The following is a 24,314-nucleotide window of genomic DNA, read 5'->3' as shown; positions in this document are numbered from 1 at the left end:
TATCTTACAAGTAAAGATTTCTTACAAAATACGAAACCAACAAAAGTTACGGCGAGATACAAACTTATACTCTCTCTTACATGGAACTGACGTCATTGCAGACTGGCGAAACGATTCGAGTATCTGGCTATTATGACACTGATGGCAATGGAGAGCGTCATTTCTTCACGCAGAATGCGGATTATTTCAATATAGTTTTTCAAGAAGGACACTTTGACGGTATAAAAGCTAAATATTGAAAATCTACTAATGAATTTCTAGCATTTGGAATGTTCAGCGAGTTCCTTGTGAGTGTGGAGACCATCCATGATGAACAAGGCAACAGTACTCATGCAGGAAGAGATTCGACAAAATCGCTTAAATAAAATATTCAAGCTTTTTTAAATCTTTCGAAAGTGGCTGCTAGTTTGGACGGTTTCGCTCTAACAACTGAAGATGGGCAAATAATCACAGTTGCGGGCTACACAAATCATCTTGGAGAGAAGATCACTACCGATCACAACTATTACAACGTGAATTTCAAAGAAGGCGAATTCATCGGGAACGTCTTCCATTCTCACAACCCCTGAATTTCTGAGTAATGATTGTTATTCTTCAGTGTGAAGAATATACTAATAAAATGATTTATGATATCAATAAAATGAGTGTTTTTGTCGAAAAGGCAGATGCATCGAAATGAAAGCTGCGCCGAACTTTTACTAAAACCTTAATTCAGTTGATGTTGACAGCCTTAAATATGCCTAAATACTGCTTCTCAAGCAAGTCCAATTGAATTATTTCTAGAAAGAATTATGAATAAAATAAGGCAATAGTCGAGAAAAATCCCCGCCTACGAGTGAAAAAATCTCAGAATGAGTCACTAAGAAGCTGCAGTTTTTTTATTTGTCAGAGATATAGGCTCATCGACATGATGTTTGACGATGATCAGATAGTGGCGGACTGTCCTTTGGCCTTCAGCAAGGGTAAAAGATGCCAAAAATGCTATAAAACAGCGATTTAGTTATCGATACCAAATGGCAAAAACGCAATCGACGGAAAGGATACTGGCTCTTGAGAGATATTCCATCTGACGAGAACGATTCGGAAATAGACGTCGACGTCGAGGATTTTGAAGCAGCAGCGCAGCAAGTCAAAATTGAAGAGAATTCGTACTCAACAGTCAATGAGTTTCTCGTTAAAAAGACCTTTACTCTTGAGAAAGGCAAGGTCTACCAATTTTGTCATTTGTCGTCCTGCGAAGCTTCCCTGACCACGATGAAGCTCTGCCTCGATACTATTCTTCGCTCGTACGTCGATGGAACTGACACGCGCGTATTATTCGTAGATCCAAAAGTATGCCTGCAGTTTAAAATTGAAAACTTTTACCAAAATTAAGGAAAAACTGTGGTTTGAAACTGCCGAAGAATTCGCCGATGAGCTGATCTGGCTGCAAGATTCGGAGATGGATACGGAGGAATTTTTAGTAAGAAGATAATTAAACAAGCGTTAGGTAAACGTTTTTCAAAGGAAAGCCTGCTTCATTGTCGATGTCGTAAAGAAAAAAGTATCGACGAGAGTAATGAAATGGAGGTAGACGACGAGGACGATGATGGTGACGAAGATCAGTTATTGAAAGTTGATCGCTTTCTTGCTCTTCTATTAAATTTGGAGAAAGAGTGCCCGTTCAGGCACAGGTTACGACTTCCTACGTTTATTCTTCAAGCTCAGAAATGTAACCAACTGAAAGACTAGTTGTTTTTGACGATATTACCTACTTTATTCGGGGTTCAGCATTTTCTTACAAAATGAAAGTCACCTTTTTCTCCATATTTCAACGTGTTATTGGTAAGCGATTTTGTATCTAGGAAAAAAAACCTTTGTTGTTTTAGGAACATTAAGGAAGCGCGAGACAACTGTAATTTATTTGAGGGCGGCAGCGTATAAATTTACTCCAGGAAGGGTACACTACCGACCTCATTATTCGGGTCTCTGGCACGGCTTCTACGATAAAAACTATTTCTTTGGTCGACGAATGCATAAACTGTTTAAAATCCAACAATAAATATTTCAGTATATTTTCAAGAACGTTTTTCTCTATCTCTTTGATGCAAGAGCTCTTTCACTTTACTTGAACTTAGGTAAGAGAGGTGGTATCTTCTCCGAAATAAGCCATTTTTCATTAATGATTACTGATCTTATTCGCTTGTTTTATGCGGAATAATTATTTAATTACTAGTAGTCTTGTTCTACTGTAGGACACACGGTTTTTCAATTAACAAAATGAAAGTAAAAAAATATAAGGTTTATTCGCGTTGAACTCCTGAGACAAATAGTGATGCGACAGAGAAGCTGGAAAGTAGGTTTTTGAAAAGAAAGACAAGACAGTTTTGTTTTTAGAGACTCAGTAAACAGAATGGAACATCAATAGTTCGAGCGAAAAAAAGCTGGTAAGTGATTTTTTACAGACCATTTTTTAACTTTGCAATGAAAGTACCTGCGCCTTTTGCACGATCTTCAAATTCAAGTTTGTCAGGATGGCAGTGTATGCCTTTTTAACGCTGTCAATATCAGGAAACGTTCGTTATTAGCGGTTACAAGATTCGGTGCATTACTTAATTAACGAGGGATTCAAAGTGTTTGTTCTCAAAATTCAGAGTTTTATCGCCGAGTCACAAGCTTCACATCTAAAATCAGTATGCGGAACAACTCAGCATGGAGAAATACTCGATAACGGCTGTTCTCACAAAGACACCCTTTGGGGCCGCTTTCAAGGTGTTTTTTTTCCACTAAAAACTTCTGCTCAAGTTTGATTCGTAATCCCTAGGCGCCGCTATTGGAACTGATGGGATAATTTTTCTCGTATTTCCTTTGATTTTTTCGGCTGGGATGAGCGTTGCCGGAATAGAAAGTCTTCTAGGTAAAAATTACTACCAGAATTTATTGTTTAGGAAGCACTGCCTAATAAGAGTTTACGCTTTGATTTTAGATTACGAGCCAATTGACTTGTCGAATTACCATCATCAATTAGATAATGCGGCAGAATTACAACCTTCATCAAGAAAAGAATCTTTAGCACAGTGTGCACAGGTTAAAATTGCGAGTAATGGAGAGGACGAAGAAGATCGCTGCGAAGAAGATCGCTGAATTTTTCTGTTCAATAAAGTTCTGCTCATATTTAATGGGATTTTGGCGGAGGAGAATGATTCGCCAAGTGGCTAACGCGCGGCGGGGATTAAACGGTATTCGTAAACAGGCTAAATCATAATCGCATAGGCGATGTAACGTTGCGCGCGGCGCCCTTCTCGCTTGTGACCTCGCTGCGATAACCCTTTCGCAGGGCGCCGCTTGAGAAAGCGCTTGCGGCCGTGTTCGATGTGCTGAACTCCACCACCGCGGCCTCACCTTTTCACATTTGAAATTAAGTCGAGCTCCGAGTGGTAACAAAAATGAGCGCGATTGAGAGAAAGGTCGACGAATTCGGAGTCACACAAAAGAGGATACTTCTTTTTATCCTGGCCTTAGTTGCCTTCTTCGTCGTCGAGCAAAACACGGGCAGAATCATCGATGCCACCAAGTTAAATCTTAAATTCAACGAGATTGACTTGCGCGAAGATATTCCAGAAGACACCGTCTATCACCATAAAAATGGACAGAGACCGGCTGTAAAGACCACTGCGGCCAGAGGAGAACTCAAGGTGAAATGCTTAAATAAATTCCAGTTTTTCAATTCTTTCAGGAGGTCGAGCCCGAAGTCCACGCGTCCGAGGAAGAAATCGAAGAAGCACAAAACATGTGTGAGCGAGATCTTCATTTAGAAGACTACAACACGATGCCAATCGTCTTCCTTAACAGTTTCCCTGGTGCTGGAAACACGTAAGAATACTAACAGAGAGATGGCTTTTAAATTCCGTTTTCAGCTGGTCGAGAATTTTGATCGAAGACGTCACTGGAATTTACAGCGGAAGTGTCTATCACGAGGCGAAAATGGTCGATGCTGGATTCATCGGTGAAGCGGTGAGTTTGATTAACTTTCTGGAAATCTACGCTCATGTCCGATTACTCCCTGTTCGAGGAGCGCTGATTTAAGCTAGAAATGCGTGTTCTTATCGGGAGGAATATGCCGCAACTACACGTTTTGCGTTCGCGAGCTAACGAAGCATGTTTTTAGGACGAGCCAACCAGCGGAAGAACTGTCGTTGTCAAAAACCACGGACAGCATGACATGGAATATGCTGACGGCATTATTTACGTTATTCGTAACCCGTACGATGCTACTATCGCTGATTACAAGCGTCAAGTTGGACACTCTCATACGGGCAATGTTGATATGGCTGTTTTTGACAAGCCGGAATGGAAAGCGTTTCAAATGCAACACCTCAAGGTAGCTATTTTTAAGCTCAATACTATTTTAAATCTGCTTCAGCGATGGTACTCGATGACAATGTGGTTTCCAGAGTACGCGACCAAGGGCAACATCCCCTTCCACCTCATGTACTACGAAGACATGAAAGCGAATGTGACAAACGAGATGGTCAAAGTTTTGGACTTCTTTGATGAGAACTACAACTTCACCACAGCCGATCGTGATCGACGTGTCAAGTGTTTGACTATGATGGACGACAATAAAATGCATCGAAAGTCTACTCCTATCAAAAAGGAATTGTTCTCCGACGAAGCGATTGAATTCATTGAAGAGTAAGTCTTTCTAACAGCACTTAATTGACAACAAATTCCAATTCGACGGAGCTTTAGCATGTTCAACCACGTTACTTTGACTTAAACTCGATTTAGGAAAATGCGATTTGTACGAAAACTGTACGAAGTCCGCGGCTGGACCCCGATGAAGACCGAGTACTCCAAGAAAAACAAGATTCTCGATTTGCCCAGCGAAGAAGAGCTACAAGCTTTCATCGAAGGAAACGGACACTCCATCTGGCGCAAGATCGACCAGCGACTGGGCTACCGCCAAAAATACCTGGACAGCGGTCTCAGCGCAAAGGACTTCCTTGAAAGTCCCGATGCTCCCGACCGACCAAACCAATGAAGAATCAATTCAGAACGTTACCACAAAGTACACACCTGAATATTCAGGCTTACCAGAGCACGACCACTTCAAAAATGAAAAATATTTTTATACTTCTGCAAAACAATGACCTTATAGACCACTATAACCTGTTCATATAATTTCTGACTAAATATGATGTTCATATTCTGTTAAATAAACTCAGCTATCGTTTTCTAATCAAATATAAGGCACTTCTTTGCAACACATAAAAAGGGCACCATCGATAATTTTTCTTGAAAACAACCCTCTAAATTTTAGAAACATGTAACTTTTGTTTGATACAAAAATGCGTCGCTAGCTGATGCAAAATTAGATCACAATAATGGTAGCCAAAATAGGTGGTGGACGATTCTGGGTGTTAGTATAAAAATAAAAGTCAAGTTATCCTGATTATTTACTGGAATGCATGCTTTTATTTTGTTAAATTCTATCCTTAGTTGTTTTTTTTTCTCCGTGTTTTACTTCTTTACTTTTTACTTTTACAAAAAAGAAGCTAGTCTGTGCAACTAATTCGGATAGAATTATACTGAATATGAGTTCTGATGGAGCACAAAAAAGACTTGGTCATATACGGAAAGTTTTCTGTGATCATGCGGAAGCTGCGGCTCTGTCCGCGGCAACGTGATGAACAGAAAAAAGTTTGTTTTGACAATTCGAATTAATTTTTAGATACAACTTACCCCGTCAGCGCTGCTAGCAAATATTTTGCTGCCATTTTAGAATTAAAGCCTTTTTCTGATGAATTGCTTTGCATTCTTTGGTACATTTACGAAAGGATTGAAATTTTGTGGTTAGTAGAATTTATTCGGGTGTTAGTTTTGCTCTTGTTTGACATAAGTGAATAAAATATGCATAGTAAAATAGTAAGGAAAAACAGTTGAAAGAAGCTAGGAAATAACGCTAGCATTCTGCTTTAGTAATGAGGCCCGTAAAGTTCTAGTGAACAGAACGGGCCTCATTAGACTGAGAATCTAGGTTGGCAGAGAAAATTGACGCGGCGAGTCCCCAGTGTAATCCTGTTTTCTGCTTTTCGGATTTCTTTCTTTTGCTCAATCTTGTCGTGGTCAAGCATGTTCGACGTAAACGTGAGTAAACTGCTTGTAACACGATGCAGTAACCATTCCGACGCCTTCGAAATTTTTACAGCGACGGACCTGCACCTGGCGGTAGCTTCAAGAAATTTCCATAAAGAAATTGTGCGAGCGTTATCGAGGAAGGACGTATTTCTTCTCGGAAGAGCAGTGACTGATTTCTGGATCCAACCAGAAACTGCATTCCATACTCGATTACCTCCAGCCAAGATCTGCGTCACTTTTATCCCTGCGCTCTCGAGTGCTTCTGGAGTACATTCTGAAAGCCCCAATTTTATAATCAAATATAAATTACTTTTCAAACCTGGAAGTCTGTTTTCGTCTGATAGCTGATCTTCAGTCGGGACGACACAGTTCTCGCAGCGCTGAGACCACTCGAATCTGATCCAAGTTCTCACCAAGCACCTGAGCGTTGCTTCTAGTTCGTCCGAAATTTCAATTCCATCAGGCGAAACAATCTGCCGGGAACTCACCGACGTCAACGCTAAGAAGACGAAAAATCTGGCCCGGCACATCGTTGCCGGGCTTCCTCTCTACCAACTGATGGATTTTCAAACAGGAGAACCTCGTAAATAGTTTTTATGATCGCCGCGCTTGTCGGCCATTAAGCTCGCAAAAATTCATCAATCAGGAACAATCCTTTTTTAGAAGAAGAAAGTGTTGACAATCAAACTTTTAACAAATACCAAAATAGCTATCGCAATCGCATAATCATACTCTGATTAAAAGCTTTCTCTAGAATTTACTGAACAGTAGCAATACGGAAGCATTACAAAGCAAGTGAGATAGAAACGTGTCAGTTTGCGTATTTTTTCGCACAAGGGCGAAAATCACGCCGCCGACAAATTTCATTCTTGATCTCGATATTTTAACACAAACATAAAATTCGAGCGACAGAAAACGCACATGAAACTATTTAATCTTTTATCTCTATCAGTGCTGGCCGACAATACAGAAAAGTTTCAGGCGCGTCAAAGAGAAATTGAGGGACAAAACGCAGCGGAAAATGTGAACTGTTGAAATCTTTTCTTTTCTAACATTATTTTAAGCATGATTTTTCTGGATCAGGAGGAATTAATTTCCAGCAGCCAGCATTAGATAGCGAGGAAGCGGCGGAAAACTTCATGCCAGGTAAATATATGATTATTCTATTCTAAATGCGAATTTGATTTAGATTCGAACGAGGGCACGTAACTTTTTATTTTTGTATAAATGGGCAGGACGCAGTTTCATTTCAACGCTACTTGTAGTTGATTTCAACAAAAACATGCTTTCCTAAAACGAAAAACATGAGTGAGAGTCAAAAACTAACTTTTTTAAATTCGAAAAAAATCAAACAGGAATGGCTTCGCTGCATAGTTACTCTTTCAAAAAGTTTAATTCAGCTCGACACCAATGCGATGCCTGCCGAATAGTGACGATGGTGTTGAGACAGAAACTCCAGGAGAAAGTGGATCTTTACCCATCAATCAAAGCCGGCAAAAAACTGCTACGTGAAAGCGACGTTGTTGATCTTGTCGAGGGCGTTTGCGAGAGCGAGAAGTCATTTGAAGGGTTCTGCACTTGGGTTGAAAATCGCTCTAAAAGTTAAATTTTTAGCGCGGGAGTCAAAGTTATCAATGGTGTGGAGAGACTCGCGGCGAATGGATTTGAAACGGCCGAGGTATTGATCAGACCTTTTGGGTTTACAAAGTTTTTTGCGAAATGAAAAATTAAATTGCATCAAGATTCCCGGGGTAACTCAAGGAGGGATGAGTTGGCCACGACGCTTCAAAAACTACTGCTTCCAAATCATAGAAGAGCAGGAAAGTCACAGCGCGTGTTCTAAAACGTTCTCGTGATTAAATTCGTGGAATTTATTTCAAACGAGGTGCTTGCACGTTGCATGTTGTGACCAGAAACAGGACTCCGAGTGGCAAATTTACAACCTCTTCAACAAAAACAAAGACCAAATGGATTTCGAATTATGCTTCAACGTAATTTTTCCTCGATGTTCTTGAGCTTATTCAATCACTCAATGTTTAGGGCAAGAACACTGCCTGCTGGAAGTACCCAACTGCGAAATCGAGGGAAGAGCTTTGACAATTTTTAGCTGCGTAATAAACATGAAATAGTTTCATTTTTTTTACTTTTTTCATTTATTTTTTTGTGTTGAGCGAAGAGAGAGTGAATCAGAACAAGATTATTCGTCATGATCAGGTCAAAACGCTAGTTTTTACGAATCAGGGAGAAATAAGCACTTCTTTCTTATCGCAAGTTTACTCTTCATAAGCCTCGATTGGATGTGAATCCTTTGGAAAGACGCTCGGAGAGTTAGACCATCGATAGGATGTGAATGGTAAATTTTACAAAAGAAAAAAGGAAAGCAAAAAGGAAATCAAGTAAAATATTGTTGAGAAAATACGGTGCGTGATTAACAGATGTTTTTAGTTTTTTTTTCAATTTTTAAGAAAAATAATTAATTATTTTGGTCTAGATACAAAGTACACTTTACAGTTTCACGCATGTCCAAAATGAGCTGAACAGGGTCGACGTTTCACATGGGTTCGATTTTCTAGCTCACGGCAGGCGAGTCAACAGTTAGAGAAGCATTTGGCCGACAGCTAGAAGTAAAGCGGCGCCGATCGTTGACTGAAGAGCGGAGGAAGTCGTTACTTCTGCTGCGGCTGTTGTTACTTCTCCTGTTGTGTCTCCATCACCGGTTGATTGGCTCTCGGTGTTCTCAGAAGATTCGGTCTTGTCGCCAGCCATTTGGCCTTGTGGTGTCTTTTCAGTCACGTCTCCAGTTCCGGTATTTTCATCTCCTGTGTTGGAATCGTTATTTTGTGTACCAGCCTCTTCATTAGGGGTATTATCTTCGTCGCCCGTGTTGGTTTTGTCGTCAGCCGGAGCAGCGCCAGTTCCATCGCCTATTCAATGGATTAAGTCTTTTGTTTGTGGGAAAAATTTTTACCTTCCCGTCGTAGACGGATCGCATTAGATCTCTCGCCGATCTGTGCTCCTTCAGCAAATGCGAAGAAGAAGAGGAGTGTGTTGGAGAGCTCTGAAATTTTTAGCTAGTAAAGAAAGCTTCCGACAGTCTCTTTGTGGTTTTGTCTCTTTCTGAAAATTTTTAACTTACTCATTTTCGTGTGCCTTCTTCAATCTCTAAAGCGGGTTTGACAAGATGCGCTTTGGCTCGAGGGATGTGATCTTTGACTTTAGAATGCGCCGCCTAACGGCGCTGCCCAGTCAACTGAGATTTTTGACGTGAGGATTCTGAATTACCAATGAGCAGGACTATTCAGACTAGCACACCGCAAATCATGAAGCTTCCTTTGAAATTACCACGAAAAGGAATTTCCGAGATAAGTGATTTGTGGTTGTTAATTGTGAAGTTAAACTGTTCAAGCTTGATCAGCTTTCTAGTTAGCTACCTGTTTGATGTGACTTGGATTAGGGTCCATATTTCTTTCGGATAGAAGCGCGGATGAAAGATGAGGGTCAAAAGCGACCATAGAGTCCATAAAGAGACCCAATACTAGAATAATAGTAGAATATACTAGAATACTAGATAATAGTAGTCTACTATAGAAAGAATTTTTTTTATGCAAGTTGTATTGATATAAAATTTCTATATTTTCATAGGAAGGACAACATTTATCTTTTGGCTGCTTAGTTATTGAATACTATTTTGCTTATGACATTAAGAAAAAACTGGTTGCTCGAGGCAATAATTTTTCTAGTCAAGTGAACAACAGTAATTGAATGATGCATGTCTGGTCATTTCTATTGCTAGGAGTGAATTCTAAATTGAGTTCTTGCTCTGGGCTCACGCACGGTGGTACCGAGCAATTCAATTTTCATGTGAAAAGAGCTGAGGATCCGGACGACTTATAAACATTTCATAGCCCTGCGAGTTTCTACAAAGACTCTTTGAATTTTCAATATGCAATAGTGAATTTTAATATCGCCCTGCAGCTTGTCCACCGAGATTTAGAATTCGCCTCTCGATGCATATTTTAGTGGCAGCCTCGCGAGGACGATGCCAAATTACCGTATTTCACTGCGTGGAGAATCCATTTCTAGCGCTTTCTAAGTTGCATACTTGATCACCTTCATCCACAAGGAACTAAATGTTTTCGCTGCGTTTATGATGAAATCAACAAAGAAAGCGATTTATCGAGAAGAAAGAACGAGAAGGAAAACACGCACAAATTGTTGAGAATGATCGTATTCTTTATTCGAGTAGTTTTCAGTTCAAATAATCTTGAGGGTTTTTCATAGGTCATCTATCACGACACTTATACATGTCAGAGTCAGAATTCAAGCTTTCTCGATTGCTCTTTGGGATAAAAGCATGTCTGAATTAGTTTGAAAAGTCTTCATTCGTATGCGTAAATTATAAATAGGTCGGTTTTCAAACACTCCTTTAGTTTTGTAAACTGGTTGATGAATTCAACGCCATTTTCTTTCCCGATTCCAGAATGCTTGAAGCCTCCAAAACCAAGCTCAGCAGGAGCCAGATTGTAACTTTTAATCGGGTTTATAAAAAGTTTGAATAACAATTAATGATGAAATTACGAATCTATGAAACCCGTTACAATTGACATATAAAGTTCCAGCTTCGAAATTCTCCACAAATCTGTCGATTCTATGAAAGTCGTTTGTGAACACACCAGCTGCAAGACCAAGATTTGACGCATTCGCCCGACTAAGGACTTCTTCTTCGGTTTTGAACCTTTTAAATTTGACGCTGTTAAATAAAATTATGAAATTGACGAAACTTATAAATTTGACAGATCGGACCAAAGTGTTCTTCTTTCGTTATTTCCATGTCGTCATGGCACTCCATTAGTACGGGTCGCATGTAATATCCGTCAAGTTTTGTATCAATAGCCCTTGAATGAGATACAACTTTTCCACCTTCTGAGAGCGCTCGGTTGACATATCCTTCGACCTTTTCTAAATGCGACTTCGAGACCAGAGCGCCGAAGCGAGTTGAGTCTTCAAGTGGATCTCCAACTTTGATCTTGTCGAGCGCATCAATCAATTTCGACTTTATTGACTCGTATACTTCCTCGTGAAGATACACCCGTGTTCCATTAGAGCAGACTTGACCTTGTGAGTAGAAATTCGCTTGCAATATGCCTAATACATTTAGCTTTATGCATAAAGACTGATATTCACCTTGCACAGCTGTATCTTCGTCAAAATCGTCAAAAACCACAAGTGGTGATTTTCCTCCTAATTCCAACGTAACAGGTCTGACGTGCTCAGCTGAAGCTCTGAGAATTTTCTGTCCAGTTGGTACAGATCCAGTGAATGAAATTTTGTCCACTAAAGCGCTTTCAGAAATGGCACGTCCAAGTTCTCCTTGCCCCTGGAGCACTTGGTAAAGACCATCAGGAAGCCCAGCCTCCGCTAAAACTAGATCCAGTTTTTGGCGTGTTAAAAATTAATGGCCGAACCTTCGCCTAAAAGAACGGCACTAAGTGGACAGAATTCGGACGGCTTATAAATGACTGCATTCCCGCAGGCGAGCGCAGGTGCTGATTTGAATGCTGCGACCTATTACAACATTTAACAATTCTTGTCTCTTTCAAATCTCGAGCTTTTGTGAGAAAACGGAAGCTTTACCTGAATCGGATAATTCCATGCGCCGATTCCGGCACAAACTCCTACAGGAATCCGGTAAGAAGATCCTTTCCAGCCACTCCCATTTTGAGTCTCCCCGGCCAGCAATGCAACGGAACTTCCTCCACAGTACTAAATTCGCTTGATTATATATTTCCTTAAATGCTTAAAACAAGCCTTAAACGCGTCGATCGCAGACTGAATATCAAAGCGAGACTCAAGAATTGGTTTTCCGTTGTCCACCGTTTCAACATACGCGATTTCTTCCCTGCTAAAATATACATGCAAGATGAATATAACTTAGATGCTCCTTACTATTTTTCGAGTAGGAGCGCGGCTTGATGAAGCACATCTGCTCTTTCTAAAGCAGGCGTTCGCATCCACTCGATTTGAGCACTTCTACCAATCGATAGCGCCTCATTTAACTCTGTCTGAGACGTAGATTTAATACTGCTGAAGGGATCCTAGCTTCTGCTGAATCTCCCACTTCTAGCGTAGTTTGCCTGCTCTCTATATCTGGACGAGTGAAGAAAACGAGTAAAGTATCTTTGACGTCTGTATTTCGAGCTGGAGTAAAATAGAGGTTAATTCACGAACTGCGTGAATTACCGAATGGAGAGAAATACACGGCGGCGACCGAGCAAAGCTCGATCTAGATAAGCAAGTGACCTTAGGGGACGAGGGAGTCTAACGAATCTAAGATCCCAATACCCCCCATGAGACTGAAACGTCCTCTAAGGCCAAAGTGTGTGATTTTTGCAGGAGTATAAGCGTAAGATGAGTAACATGGCAGGTTCGAAACGTCGAGGCAGTCTGATTCGCGTTAAAAAACCCTTTTTTGGGAAAAAGCTTGAATCAGATGCGAAGTTTTCGTGATGTCCGAGCGGTGATGACATGAAGGAGTAGCTGCACATGTAGAAGAACTCAAAATACGTCGGCGACGGTAAACTGTGATAATTTCCGTACCTTTTCAGGCCCCGGTCGATGAATAGGGGACCTGAGTGGGGCAGTACTTGCGCTTAGTCGTATGACTGACCCGAGTTTGTGCCGATGTTTAGAGGTTCGACGGGCCTCGTTTCACGGTGTGCTCGTTTTGTATGTTTCGGGAGATGAGCTGCTCCAACTTCGGTTAAAGTCGCATTCGGATCGGCGCCGGCTGAGTATTGACGATCTGGTGAAGACTTTGGACGGGTTCTTTTCTTGCTGTTTTCAGTTGCTGAGCCCTCAACTACTGTTGAATTTTGTTTATCGACTGACATATGGCTATTGTCGGGCGCAGCAACCTCCGAAATCACTGTAGCATCAGCTGACATGTCCTCGGCAGTTTCATAAAGAGTACCACCAGAGTACCAGCGATCTGACGGCTCGGCTGGAGCTACCGACGAGTCCAAAATAGATGTAGCGGTTGTATCTCCCAGATTTTCCATGTCCAATCGGCGTCTACTTTCCAAAATAGGTGATAGAGATGATCTTGGCGGTTTTTCCATAGCAACCATCGGAGTCGACGCGACCTGAGAAGATTTCCTCCCCCATGCGACTTCGACCCGGACTTTTCCATCGGTTTGGAAGTAGGAACAGGCGATTTTGTGGGACTTTCGACTTAACGATTTCGGTTAAATGTGGGAATACGTACTCGGCCTCGTAGTAATCAATCCAGCGTAAGTCGTGATTTCGTTCTGCGGCGTGAACCACGTGTTCTCGATGGATGAAATCACGTTGTCCTTTTTATCTTCGACCATGACGACCCAGTCGTTGCTCGAAACGGCTTTCAGGGGACCTACCCAGCGTTCCTTCTTGCTTTTAGCGTCGGTCAGGTTTTCTCGCTTCATGTACACGACAGCGCCAGCGGGATTGGTCTCGGCTTAGGCTCGTTTTTCAGCCTGTGCTCCATGGCTCGGTCAGCAGCTTCCATCGCAGTTTTCACAATGGCTTCCGCCGATTTCGCTAAAGCTCCAACATTGAGACCAAACACCTGAGGTGTTTCCGCTGTCATTTCTGCGCCAGTAGAGTGGGTGAAAGTACTTTTTCGGCCAAACCAAACTTCTCGCGGTGAAATTTTCGTGCTTTTGTTTTTCACACTATTGAGCGCGCGCATCACGTGGGGAACGCAGTCGGCCCAAGTTTTTCGACCGGAAGATGAGTTGACCATGCAGAATAGACTGTTTTTGATAGTCCGATTCGCTCTTTCTGCGAAAGCGTTTGATTGAGGGTGAAATGCGGTACTTATTGTATGTTTTATCTGGTTAAGCTTACACATTTCGTCAATCACGCTTGCGCAGAAGTGGGTACCTCTGTCACTGTGTAGATGTTTCGGCAAGAAATCCATGGGAAGGAAGACCTTGTAGATGAGCGCTTTTGCAGCGCAGATAGCAGTGTCGGACCGCGTCGGAATGCACCAAGTGTAGCGAGAGAAAGTGTCCGCCACCACCAAATAATACTTGAATCCGCCAGCGGGAGGCATACAAGCGAAATCGATCTGAATCGATTCGCCAGCTGTTTTTCCACGACGAAGGGTTCCAAGTGGCGGTTTGGTACGAGTTCCAGCAGATCCTTTTCTGCGTAGGCAAGGGACGCAGCTGTGGACGTAGTTAGAAACATCGTCTTGAAATGAAGGCCACCAAACGTCCTCTAATCGCTCTAAAGTCCGCGGCTCGCCCAGATGACCGGACAAGTCGTGAGCTAGAAAGAGAAAGTGACTTTTTACCGCTTCCGGTACCACCGCCCGCGCGCCAGATTTGAATTGACACATCAAGCACCCGGTAGTGTTATCCAGGAACAGAGCTTTTTCCATCTTGAGTAGAGACGATTGTCGGTGGTCGGAGTCCTTCACCAGCGATTTTATGTCCAGTGGCTCCTTACCAGATTCCAGAAAAGTGATGATTGCACTCAGAGCAGAGTCCTCCCTTTGATAGTCCAGAATGTTATTATAATTCGCTGACACCAACGGAATCTCCATTGGCGCCGCGATAGCCTTGACGTTTACCTTATGTATCTTCACCTCTGATAAAGTGATTTTCTCCGGAAACTGATTTTCGTTCCAGAAAGGGACGAAGACACGTACTGGTGAATTCTTGTCGATTTCGTACTCGCGACCAACGGGAAACTCAGAGTCGTATCCAAGTGATTTGTCGTCCTCGCCAGGTCTGCGGCTCATAAAGTCGGCGAATTGATTTTCTGATCCCTTGATGTAGACAATGTGAAAATCGAATTCTTCCAATCGGCTTTGCCATCGGCTTATTTTAGAATTCTTGAACTTCTTTTTGTGTAGGAAGATCAAAGATCGGTGGTCTGTGTGAATCTGAAAGAATCTACCTTTCAGGAGCTTTTCCAGTCGCTCGCAGCACCAGACAATGCTAAACATTTCCTTTTCTGAAGTGTTCCATTTTCTTTCAGCTTTGTTGAAGGTGTGGGAAATCGCGCTTACTAGGTGCACTCTCCCGCCATACTCTTGTAGCAGGACGCCACCCGCTGCGTACAGGCTCGCGTCTGTGTAGAGATGAAAAGACTCGTCAAAGTTAGGAAAACTTATGACTGGAGTCTCGGAGAGTCGTCGTTGAATTTCCTTGAGCGCCAAATCCGCTTCTTTGGTCCACTTGAAACAATTTGTTTCGTTCGCCGAATTTCGAACATCGTTTATGGGCTTCATTCTGCTCGAGAAGCAACCGGATGAAATAGCTTCGCCCATTTTCGTTTCTAGAAAACCTCGGATCCAATTCAATGACCCGATTAATGAAGCTAACTCCTTTTGGGAGCGTGGGGTTTCATCTGACGAAGAGCGGAGACTTGCGCAGGGTCCGGTTTGATTCCATCTTCGTTGATGATTCGGCCCAAAAGTGAGCTTCGGATTGTAGGAAAGAGCACTTTTCGCCCTTGAGTTTAGCGTTAAACTTGCGGAGCGCGATGAATAGGTTTCGGAGAGTGTTGTAATAGCAGCTGAAAGTCTTCCCAAAACACACTATGTCATCGATATAAGAAAGCATCTTTTTCCTGGTGGGGCTTGAGTCGAGAATTGTGTTTACGACGCGCGAGAATATATTCCCCGAGCATCGATAACCGAATGGTAGTCTGCAGAAGGCGTAAGATTTCCCACCCCACTGGAAGGAAGTCTTGTACCTGTCGCTTTTCTTTACAGGGCACTGCCAATATCCACTTCGTAGATCAACTGTGGCGAAAACTTATTGCCCGGTCCAATGTTCGCAATCGTATCCTCCATGCTTGGGAGATGGTAAGGGTCGGATTTGTCGGAGAGGCATTTGTTCAGGCTGTTTTTGTAGTTGATGCAGAAGCGCATTTCCCCAGATTTCTTAGGAATAGGCAATACCGGGCTGTTAAACCCTTTCTGGTCTTTGATCTCTTCTATTATTTTCGTTTCGAGCAGTTCGGAGATGTGATCGCTGACCTGACCATGAAAAGCTTGCGGAATCGGGTGTTGACTGATGTTTCGACTCGTACCATCAGTCGGGATTTCGATCTCGAACGGGAATTCACCCATTTTTGACCGTCGCAGCCGAATCTGTCGTCGAATTCCAAACACAGCTCGGCGACCATCTTCTTTTGCCCCGGGTCTGCGTCTGCTGGTAGGGTTATTCCGAGTTTTTGCTTCGCTAGCTGAATGGGGCACCTGGCTGCGTTCTTGTTCGGCGCGTCCAGCTTTGGGACTTCTCGTGGTGGTTGAGTGCGGGACCGATCGCTGTCTTTGACCGCTGATCTAGTCGTCAAGTATTTCTTGATTTTGGTCCGCTTCACTCCGTCCAGCTTCACCACTTGAGTCTCAGTTTGTGTGAAGGCTTCGTTGTAGCAAAATGAGAGAGTACGATTCTTATTGTCGACTGTGAAGCTGTCCGTCATCGCATTCTCTAGTATATCGCGGCCCAGTAGACTTGGGTATTTACTGCCTGGCATAATGGTGAGATTCAGGGAGAATGCAGGGCCACCATTGAATGATAAGCGGCAGGGAAGGATACCCATCGGCTGCTCGGCGGGAATATTTGGGCTGAAACCGGTGACCTTGAAGGGACAGGGCTTCAGCATCTGGAGAAATTCGTCGGGAACGTAAGCAGCGGACAGACAGGAGGACTCGGCTCCGCTGTCGACTTCCATCGATACGTCAAAACTTTTAGAGCCCGTAATGATGGTAGCCGAAGCGAAATAAGCCTTTCCTGGTCGCTTCTTCTTCACTGTGTAAAAGTGAACGTCGAATGGTTGGAAATCTTCAACGTTCTTAGTCGTATTTATCTTCTTGGATTCTGGTTGTTTATCGTCTTTCCCATCCTTAGAATCGTTGCTGGCGCGCTTAGCATTCTTCTTCTTTTGTTCTTATTTCTGTTGAAGTGCTGGGAGACGGTCGCGCTGTCAACTCGATTCTGTCTTGTGGATTGGGCGAGACGGCAGAGTTCGTTGATATCGTAAACTTTTGATAGGCTTGGAAGGATTGCGTTGAAAACGTCTGGTTCTTCTTTCCTAAGATTCAAGTACAGCATCATCGTCGAGAATATGTCAAATATTTCATCGACCCCGGCGTCGGCCGACTTCTCTTGTCGGTAAGAGTTCAAAGTCGCTTGCTTCGCCTCGTTCATCTTTTGCAAGACGTTGGCGGTGTAGTGTGCAAACGGCTTCGAATGGTCGTATTCGACGTCGAAAACTTCGCTTAGCTTCAGTAAGTAGTGACTCTTCGCGGCGAATGATTTCTCTAGCAGCGCCTTGGCCGATTTCCAGTCTTGACAATTCAGAAATTCGGTTCCAAGTGAGCGTTCGATGTTCAAGTCGAAGTGGCTGTACACTGCTGCGATGAAAGGCTGTTCACGTGAAGGTCTGTCGCGGACGTAGGCGCGGTGATAAATGTCGGCTCTGCCCAAGAAGGTGTTGAAAGATGTGTTGCATGCGGCGTCCAGCTTCGGCAAGTCTTGGACGTGACGAGACCAGGTAGTGGCCACCCATGCTTCTTCTCTCATTGTCGCATTCGTAGAGTCTTTTCCTTGATCGAGCTCGCAGGTAAGAAGCGTTGTACTGAGCTGTTCTAATTTTACTCTGCTTTCTGTGATCAAGGGCTCTAGGCTTGGCTTTAGTGATTCGTCATTTCGCACTTGTTCTTCGAGGTAGTTTACTCGATCGTTTATGCTTCTTATTTCGGTGACGGTTTCTAGCAGTGATTTGTTCGCCGCCATAGCTCGAAATATATCGGCAGTAAGGGTTTATGGGCCTTGGATTACCTTTCAGGCCCTCAGAAAATACTGCGACTAAAAGTCGCAATATGATGAGCTGAGGTGCCTTTTTGCGCAAACGCCCGACGATTTCTCTGTCCAGCGATTGTCGAAATTTCAAGGTCTGGTCCAAGGGTCGATTCTTCGTAAACTTCTCTCGATTTTTGGTGAAAAGTGGCGAAAGAATTATGTTTTTCTCAGTATTTTAGGTTTTCCCCGGCGTGCGTGCGTGGTTGCGTGGGCGCGACTTTCGGCGCGTGGGTCGTGGTGGCGCTCGTGCGGTGGCGCTCGCTCGGGGTGGTGTTGGTGTGGTGCGGAAAATTCTCTGAGTGGAGTTTCTCCGGCGGCGCGGTGGCGGTTGGTGATTCGGTTCCCCTCGACTCCGCTGACGGCCAATCAGCGTCCAAGTTGCGAAACTTCGGTTGTCGATGGCGGAAAAATTTATCTTTTCTCCAACGGGACTACTCTGATACCACTGAAGGGATCCTAGCTTCTGCTGAATCTCCCACTTCTAGCGTAGTTTGCCTGCTCTCTATATCTGGACGAGTGAAGAAAACGAGTAAAGTATCTTTGACGTCTGTATTTCGAGCTGGAGTAAAATAGAGGTTAATTCACGAACTGCGTGAATTACCGAATGGAGAGAAATACACGGCGGCGACCGAGCAAAGCTCGATCTAGATAAGCAAGTGACCTTAGGGGACGAGGGAGTCTAACGAATCTAAGATCCCAATACTGCAAAGAACTTCTCCATTTCTTGGCTGATAAACGTCAAAGCTTTTGCCTGAGCCATCGATTCTCTTTCCATTTACAAAATTTAGTTTTCCTTTCTGCAATGATTTTAAATCGCTCAAGCTTCGTGGACACACCCGCCTCATGATATTATTTGAATGTGCTAAAGTGGGGAATTTTTTCTATTAGGACTAACAAACAAATAAATACGTAAAGGCAAATAACTCAAGTTCCCTCAATATTTTTATGGAGAAAAACATCACCATAGCTTTTTAGTGGCAAGTAACAATTTGAGCCTTCGAAACAACGAGTTTTACTCAAGGTATTTCAATAAAGCTGATGTTATTTTTGCCGGAGACAAACGAATCATTTTCAGTAAACTTTGTTGCAGAAATATTTACCTTGCCTAGTCACAGGAATACGTCGATGTTTGCATTTGTCGATATTATTGAAGATCAAATACCCAGAACTAAATCGCTCTATAATTCAAGCAGAGAAATTGAAGATATAAGAAGCATTGAAAATGGTTCTGGACCTAGTCTCTCACAATGAGGAAGAGGGGAAGATTGAATTTCATTTGGACTCACTTGCAGCTCTTCTTGAGCCTCACAAAGAAAAACTGATTTCTGTTATCTCGATCTCCGGAGCTTTTCGAACAGGAAAGTCCTTCCTGCAGAACTGGGTTCTAAAATATCTCAACTGTGGCAGCAAGGAGTCATTCTCGGAATTCCTGCAAAACGAAGACAATGCTGAAGAGTCACTGGCAGGCTTCAAGTCAATCCGAACTCGGGATCCAGTCACAGATGGGATTGACATTTTCGACGAGATTTTCGAATTCGAGCACGCAGTTCACGGCCCAGTTGTCGTTGTTGTTCTCGACACGCAGGGAATCTTTTCGATGAACTCGGACTATGCCGAATCGGTGGCAATTTTTGCTATCTCGCTTCTCCTCTCGTCAATGCAGCTATACAATATCAGGTCGTGCATACGAATTATTATCGTAATCAGATTTTTTGTTTAGAGGAAATATGACAAGAAATGACCTTGAGCATCTTCGCCTATTTGCTTCCTTTGGAAAGATGATCATCGATATGAATCCTAATGGTAAGAAAAATCTCATAACTTCTAAAAACAAAGATTTAAATAAGCCGAGCTCACGCCTTTCCAGCAGCTCGCTTTTGTCATTCGTGACTGGGATCTAGATGATGAGCTCGGACTCGAAGCTGGTACAAGTATTCTTATGCAAACAATGGAAGATTGCAGCGATTCCGAAGAAGGGAGTGAACTTGTACAAAGGTGATATACAAAATTTATAGGTTCCTAACTATTGATAAGCATCAAAAATTCCTTCAAAAAGCTTATTTGTTCGACGATGCGACACCCTGGAAGTTGCCTGCGGGACGAAGATTTTGAGGGCCAATTTGGTCGACTTGATGAAGAATTTAGAACGACCCTTGAAGAACTGATCCCTTACGTTTGCAACGACTCCACAGACGACCAGTCTGTATGTCCAGTAATCAAGACGGATCCGCTCGGAAACAACATGAATTGTGAGGATTTCATCGACCAAGTGGAAATGCTGAAAGAAGTGTTTGAGAGTGGACAAATCGAAAGTCCTGAATCGCTTTACTCTGCATACTCTAAAGTCAGCCACGGAAAAGTGAGTGATATGTGACTTCATCAATGCATATTGGAGAATTTTTTAGGCAACCAAACGGGCTGCAAATTACTGGAACTCAAAGATCGAGAATATTCTTCCCGATATGCCCGAGAGCCGACGAGATACACCGAGAAAATATGACTTCCTTGAGACGGACGAGTTCGACGATAAGGTGAAAAAGTACCAAAAAGAAGCGTGGAACATCTACGACTCTGCACCAAAACTTGAAGCTAGCGAAATGGAAGAAGAACTCCGAAAAGGACTCGAGCAAAGAATGGAAGAAGATATCGAAAACCAGGTATTTACTCTCGATCTTAGTCTTATTCAAGCATTTTTACCAGCGTTCTGAGAACCTCAATCGAGAGGCATTATACGACAAAACTTGGCAAGCTCGTTGCGCCTGCCTTGTTGCTACCTGTGCCTGTTGTACAGCCTGCGCATGCAAATAAAGACACAATGGCTAACACTTAAATTATTTTATTAAGGGTAAAGTCATCGATCGATTACTTTATCCCTTAGTAACGGTTTATGCATTGAAAGAGAGAAGACAATGCATCATACCCAAGTTATACAATGAGATAGGTTGAAGTTTGGGGGCGAAACAAAGCGGAAACACAGTTCATAAGTTTCAAGCGAATTGGGTCAAAGATTTAAGAGTTCTTGCGAACGCGCTCTTACAACGAGTGAAGTTGATAAAATGTGTGTCGATAAATGAGAGAGAAGTAAGTTCCGTTAAGAAGGCTAAGTGTAGAAAAAGATTCTCTAATTGAAAAAATTTCACTAATGATAACTGATAGTTAAATGGAACTAGAGAGCAATAAATTTTTAAAGACGTGACAAGCAACCAAAAAGTTGTTCATATTTTCATGTAAACTCAACATGAAAATTCTAAAAAATGAGAGAAGCACGCAAATGTAGACGAATGGAAAATAAAATGCTATGAGAAGATTGGCGAGCTAAAGTCATAGAAAGGGGAAACAAAAAATAAATACTTTAAATTAGGGAAGGCAAAATAACTCCGCGTAATAATGTAGACAAGTTATAAAATATAACTTAAGACAGATGAAGATAAGGGTGCAACCAGTTCTACGTTAAATAGACCAAACTGATCTCTTTCCGCTACCGTATGTGTTCGGTCGAAAACGATTGAGGGTAAAGGAAGGCGTTTATGTGGAAACTTCAGTCATAATTTGGCCACCTGATTTTCGGGCTGCATGACCCCGGCGGATTTTTCGTGGCTTTACGCCGCTTGTATTGGCAGGTGATGTAATGTTCGCGTTGCTGTCTTCTAGAGATGCTTTCAGGGCAGCTTCAAGGTCATTGTCAGTTCCAGCGCCGTACCCAAAGACGTCAGAAACGCGACTTAATTCGAATGTGATCTCTTTCTAAACGATTCTTTTCATACCGGGTGTTTCGTCGAGTGCCAAATGTCTGCTCGATGGAGAAAATGCTGTCTTGTTGAACGGGCTAAAACGAAAATGAAGAACCCTTTTGATAGGCAAAAACTAACCTGTAATCGTTTGGTGATGGAATTCGCAGCGACTTCCTGGATTGGACGCTTTTGTGGGGTTTTCTTGAGCTCAAAAAACTCTTCGTCATCATTCAGATTTTGATTCTTATCGAAGAGACTCTGAATAAGACGAAGCCGGCGAAGGTCTTCCTCTATCGTGGCAGGATCAATGGGATCTTTGTTTATTAGTGGGGCAGGTTTTTCAGCTAAAATCGGGTTCTCCCGGATGACGGACACACGAGAAGCAATTTCTGTGGTCTCTGGCAGATGTAAGCAAGGGAAGAAGTCATCTTTATCGTCTCTACAAATGAGTATTAGCGTTTTATCAAACATTTTACACTAACGGGTAGCAGATTGCATGCAGTGTGTGCTTCCAAGACTCTGGATCAGGTTCTGCCATTGGCCGAATTGTGATGTTCGGGCCTAGCGCTCGCAGTGAAGCGTTCGTTTCTGGGATTAACTCGGCGTCGGTTGAGATGGGCTTGGGTACGGGTTCGGCAGGCGAAAGTTGGATAACAGAGGGTCGCGATTCTTTCGTCATAGGGTTGAAAATGGACACGCGACGATGGCTGTCGATTGATGGAGAGTGAGCGGCGCTCTTAGAAAGGGAATGAGAAGAAAGGTACCCCAGGCTGGACTCCATTCCTTCTGGAGAGGTCTCGACCGCTTCGATCCGATTTCCTCTCGCCATATGGCAGTATCTCTTCAATAAGGCTTTATAATAGCAGTATTTTTTTCTTGGTAGATTGAATCAAGAAATTGCTTGGTAAAATCATCGGAATAGAAAGCGACAAGTCAAAAGCCCCGTTACTTGAAGTTGTGGCTGGTATTATTTAATATCTTTGCAGGTTTGGTTGGATCGCTACGACGGAGATTGAGCGCGGCAAGAAAGAGTGCAAGATGGTCCTCCTCGCTCTCTGCGTTCTGAGTTCTCGACTTGGCAGTGCCGTCTTCGTCGAAATAGCTGAACGGCGGCTGAAAATGAAAATAATGAGCCCCTTTGATGGATGAATGAAATCCAACCTGCTCTTTCTTTGGGACAGAGTGGAAAGTCATCGTCTCGAAGAATCGGGGGTTTTTCTTTCCTCGTCGAAGGCATTCTTGACGATGCTGCAAAAGATGTGAGAGGAGCGAGTTCCACTCTGAATGGGTAGTTTCGAAAGGGCATTTGCAAGAAGTTGGAAAGCAACAGGAAAGTTTTTTCGTGCTGTTCTCAAGTCGCGAGAACTTCTGCAGCAGAACACCATGTTTCATCTCTTTCAGCTAAAAATACTCGTTAGTCAATAAAAAGCGCCATTTCATAAAATAAAAAAAAACCTTCTTGGGATTGTTTTAAGAAGATCATGAATCGAGCTGTTCAGAGTTGGCCTACTGCCAATATTACCCAAGATCCGCAATCAAAAGCTCGACCTTCCCGGTATGCTTACCATTTTCATATCCTATTCCACAACATACTAGGAATCAGAATATTTATCGCAATTAATCGATTAGTTTTACCAGTGTCAACAATCGAGTACCAAGCCGATCTCGAAACGACAGAAAAAATCGCTGAAGTGAGACTGCTGATATCCCGAGGCTAAGGCAGCGAATATCAGCACTTCGCACAGCGCTGAAAAGTTCGAAAAGAACCAGAAATAGTCCAAACAAAAACAAAATTAGTGTTATGATCTTAGTAAAATAACTGTAATTCTATCTACAGTTGATTATTCATCGATTTCGTCTTTTGAAAAGGACTCGTTTTGGAGTGGAAAATTATCATCGCATCGTAGTAAAGAAGAATGATGAGATGAACTCTGAAAGATCGAATTGGTCTTTTCCCGCTTTCAGATGTTATCCGACCACTCCGAATGACTTCCTGTAAGAGGGGGAATTGATAGGCTCAACTAATCCTTTGAGGCACATTAAAATCATCGAATACAGTCGATAAACGGCCCTAACACAGCTGCTACAATCTAATATTATTAAAACTAGATGCCTACTGAATGGATCATGGATATATTGAGAACTATACCTGACTGAAAGAGAAGCCTTCGACGCCTTCCTTCGGTCCTTCGAGATGGGAGATTCTAGTTGTCACATTGCGCCTGGGCCGCTTGCTGGCCATTCTCCTTCCAAAGACAGCTGTCCTTTCTCTCTCCCTCAATCTGCGGTGGAAATTTCTTTGTCCTTTTTATATTTTTATTCGCTGGGAGGGTTGCACGATTACATAACGCGAGTCGCGGACACGGGGGAATTTCTCACTGTTGCCCACGCGTTGAGCCGTGCTCTCATACGCCGAGCAAGTCGGACTCAACTCAGACTGTCCTCGGTCACCTTCAACGCAAAACTCAGTGAGGCAACTCCCCCCTCCAGGGCTGTCCGCCTTATTGTCTATTTTCTCGATGTTTTCGACCCTCGAAAATATCGTATCTGACGATTTTCAAAAAGAATTTTCATCGACATTCATGTCGAGTTAACATCAACT

The 24,314-nt window shown here is 42.9% G+C and overlaps 8 protein-coding genes across 8 annotated transcripts; 5 read left to right on the top strand and 3 right to left on the bottom strand.

The window, feature by feature from the left end:
* The first annotated feature begins 50 nt into the window (after positions 1-50).
* On the top strand, positions 51-598 carry LOC145709806 (uncharacterized). Its single transcript, XM_081787514.1, has 3 exons — positions 51-219; positions 262-336; positions 397-598. The coding sequence occupies exons 1-3, from the start codon at positions 81-83 to the stop codon at positions 567-569; spliced, it is 387 nt and encodes a 128-aa protein (XP_081643640.1). The 5' UTR covers positions 51-80; the 3' UTR covers positions 570-598.
* A 247-nt stretch (positions 599-845) lies between these two features.
* Positions 846-2,041, top strand: LOC145709008 (uncharacterized). Its single transcript, XM_081786698.1, has 6 exons — positions 846-962; positions 1,001-1,332; positions 1,376-1,462; positions 1,507-1,667; positions 1,727-1,824; positions 1,869-2,041. The coding sequence occupies exons 1-6, from the start codon at positions 908-910 to the stop codon at positions 2,039-2,041; spliced, it is 906 nt and encodes a 301-aa protein (XP_081642824.1). The 5' UTR covers positions 846-907.
* Positions 2,042-3,363: 1,322 nt separating this feature from the next.
* Positions 3,364-5,220, top strand: LOC145709792 (sialate:O-sulfotransferase 1-like). The gene is made up of 6 exons (XM_081787499.1): positions 3,364-3,674; positions 3,716-3,852; positions 3,897-3,993; positions 4,148-4,360; positions 4,403-4,674; positions 4,771-5,220. The coding sequence occupies exons 1-6, from the start codon at positions 3,426-3,428 to the stop codon at positions 5,021-5,023; spliced, it is 1,221 nt and encodes a 406-aa protein (XP_081643625.1). The 5' UTR covers positions 3,364-3,425; the 3' UTR covers positions 5,024-5,220.
* Positions 5,221-6,941: 1,721 nt separating this feature from the next.
* On the top strand, positions 6,942-8,228 carry LOC145709803 (marginal zone B- and B1-cell-specific protein-like). The gene is made up of 6 exons (XM_081787511.1): positions 6,942-7,143; positions 7,185-7,266; positions 7,521-7,689; positions 7,735-7,798; positions 7,863-8,111; positions 8,161-8,228. The coding sequence occupies exons 1-5, from the start codon at positions 7,042-7,044 to the stop codon at positions 7,974-7,976; spliced, it is 531 nt and encodes a 176-aa protein (XP_081643637.1). The 5' UTR covers positions 6,942-7,041; the 3' UTR covers positions 7,977-8,111; positions 8,161-8,228.
* Positions 8,229-8,296: 68 nt separating this feature from the next.
* On the bottom strand, positions 8,297-9,308 carry LOC145709804 (uncharacterized). The gene is made up of 3 exons (XM_081787512.1): positions 9,257-9,308; positions 9,089-9,178; positions 8,297-9,044 (listed from the first exon to the last, which is right to left on the bottom strand). The coding sequence occupies exons 1-3, from the start codon at positions 9,258-9,260 to the stop codon at positions 8,716-8,718; spliced, it is 423 nt and encodes a 140-aa protein (XP_081643638.1). The 5' UTR covers positions 9,261-9,308; the 3' UTR covers positions 8,297-8,715.
* A 1,033-nt stretch (positions 9,309-10,341) lies between these two features.
* Positions 10,342-18,841, bottom strand: LOC145709813 (4-trimethylaminobutyraldehyde dehydrogenase B-like). Its single transcript, XM_081787518.1, has 9 exons — positions 18,688-18,841; positions 12,067-12,205; positions 11,929-12,022; positions 11,755-11,883; positions 11,586-11,685; positions 11,305-11,544; positions 10,902-11,265; positions 10,712-10,855; positions 10,342-10,647 (listed from the first exon to the last, which is right to left on the bottom strand). Exons 1-9 carry the CDS (start codon positions 18,824-18,826, stop codon positions 10,500-10,502), a joined length of 1,497 nt encoding a protein of 498 aa, XP_081643644.1. The 5' UTR covers positions 18,827-18,841; the 3' UTR covers positions 10,342-10,499.
* Positions 18,842-19,045: 204 nt separating this feature from the next.
* Positions 19,046-20,812, top strand: LOC145709788 (atlastin-3-like). The gene is made up of 6 exons (XM_081787492.1): positions 19,046-19,658; positions 19,702-19,784; positions 19,829-19,976; positions 20,016-20,340; positions 20,387-20,638; positions 20,682-20,812. The coding sequence occupies exons 1-6, from the start codon at positions 19,204-19,206 to the stop codon at positions 20,787-20,789; spliced, it is 1,371 nt and encodes a 456-aa protein (XP_081643618.1). The 5' UTR covers positions 19,046-19,203; the 3' UTR covers positions 20,790-20,812.
* LOC145709797 (uncharacterized) lies at positions 20,808-24,109 on the bottom strand. Its single transcript, XM_081787505.1, has 6 exons — positions 23,862-24,109; positions 22,874-23,113; positions 22,195-22,825; positions 21,851-22,151; positions 21,746-21,807; positions 20,808-21,702 (listed from the first exon to the last, which is right to left on the bottom strand). The coding sequence occupies exons 3-6, from the start codon at positions 22,539-22,541 to the stop codon at positions 21,507-21,509; spliced, it is 906 nt and encodes a 301-aa protein (XP_081643631.1). The 5' UTR covers positions 22,542-22,825; positions 22,874-23,113; positions 23,862-24,109; the 3' UTR covers positions 20,808-21,506.
* Between the last annotated feature and the right edge of the window lie 205 nt (positions 24,110-24,314).

Source organism: Oikopleura dioica, chromosome XSR, assembly GCF_907165135.1.
Source record: "Oikopleura dioica chromosome XSR, OKI2018_I68_1.0, whole genome shotgun sequence".
Classification (NCBI taxonomy): domain Eukaryota; kingdom Metazoa; phylum Chordata; class Appendicularia; order Copelata; family Oikopleuridae; genus Oikopleura; species Oikopleura dioica.
This window is presented reverse-complemented; position numbering and strand designations above follow the sequence as displayed.

Excerpts from the sequence above, each read along its gene's own strand:
- LOC145709806 (XM_081787514.1), top strand. The coding sequence starts at position 81 with ATGGAACTGACGTCATTGCAGACTGGCGAAACGATTCGAGTATCTGGC. Across the intron at positions 220-261 it reads TCAAGAAGGACACTTTGACG|CATTTGGAATGTTCAGCGAG; the intron begins GTATAAAAGCTA and ends ATGAATTTCTAG. Across the intron at positions 337-396 it reads AGGCAACAGTACTCATGCAG|TGGCTGCTAGTTTGGACGGT; the intron begins GAAGAGATTCGA and ends ATCTTTCGAAAG.
- LOC145709008 (XM_081786698.1), top strand. The coding sequence starts at position 908 with ATGATGTTTGACGATGATCAGATAGTGGCGGACTGTCCTTTGGCCTTC. Across the intron at positions 963-1,000 it reads TCCTTTGGCCTTCAGCAAGG|TTATCGATACCAAATGGCAA; the intron begins GTAAAAGATGCC and ends ACAGCGATTTAG. Across the intron at positions 1,825-1,868 it reads CATATTTCAACGTGTTATTG|GAACATTAAGGAAGCGCGAG; the intron begins GTAAGCGATTTT and ends TTGTTGTTTTAG.
- LOC145709792 (XM_081787499.1), top strand. The coding sequence starts at position 3,426 with ATGAGCGCGATTGAGAGAAAGGTCGACGAATTCGGAGTCACACAAAAG. Across the intron at positions 3,675-3,715 it reads CGGCCAGAGGAGAACTCAAG|GAGGTCGAGCCCGAAGTCCA; the intron begins GTGAAATGCTTA and ends CAATTCTTTCAG. Across the intron at positions 3,853-3,896 it reads TTCCCTGGTGCTGGAAACAC|CTGGTCGAGAATTTTGATCG; the intron begins GTAAGAATACTA and ends TTCCGTTTTCAG.
- LOC145709803 (XM_081787511.1), top strand. The coding sequence starts at position 7,042 with ATGAAACTATTTAATCTTTTATCTCTATCAGTGCTGGCCGACAATACA. Across the intron at positions 7,144-7,184 it reads GACAAAACGCAGCGGAAAAT|CATGATTTTTCTGGATCAGG; the intron begins GTGAACTGTTGA and ends CATTATTTTAAG. Across the intron at positions 7,267-7,520 it reads GGCGGAAAACTTCATGCCAG|CTCGACACCAATGCGATGCC; the intron begins GTAAATATATGA and ends AGTTTAATTCAG.
- LOC145709804 (XM_081787512.1), bottom strand. Across the intron at positions 9,045-9,088 it reads GATCCGTCTACGACGGGAAG|GCGATGGAACTGGCGCTGCT; the intron begins GTAAAAATTTTT and ends TCCATTGAATAG.
- LOC145709813 (XM_081787518.1), bottom strand. The coding sequence starts at position 18,826 with ATGAGGCGGGTGTGTCCACGAAGCTTGAGCGATTTAAAATCATTGCAG. Across the intron at positions 12,023-12,066 it reads GCGCTCCTACTCGAAAAATA|CAGGGAAGAAATCGCGTATG; the intron begins GTAAGGAGCATC and ends TGTATATTTTAG. Across the intron at positions 11,545-11,585 it reads TGCCGTTCTTTTAGGCGAAG|TTTTAGCGGAGGCTGGGCTT; the intron begins GTTCGGCCATTA and ends AACTGGATCTAG.
- LOC145709788 (XM_081787492.1), top strand. The coding sequence starts at position 19,204 with ATGGTTCTGGACCTAGTCTCTCACAATGAGGAAGAGGGGAAGATTGAA. Across the intron at positions 19,785-19,828 it reads CATCGATATGAATCCTAATG|CCGAGCTCACGCCTTTCCAG; the intron begins GTAAGAAAAATC and ends GATTTAAATAAG. Across the intron at positions 19,977-20,015 it reads GGGAGTGAACTTGTACAAAG|CATCAAAAATTCCTTCAAAA; the intron begins GTGATATACAAA and ends ACTATTGATAAG.
- LOC145709797 (XM_081787505.1), bottom strand. The coding sequence starts at position 22,541 with ATGGCGAGAGGAAATCGGATCGAAGCGGTCGAGACCTCTCCAGAAGGA. Across the intron at positions 21,808-21,850 it reads CCATCACCAAACGATTACAG|CCCGTTCAACAAGACAGCAT; the intron begins GTTAGTTTTTGC and ends TTTTCGTTTTAG. Across the intron at positions 21,703-21,745 it reads GGCACTCGACGAAACACCCG|TCGCGTTTCTGACGTCTTTG; the intron begins GTATGAAAAGAA and ends ATTCGAATTAAG.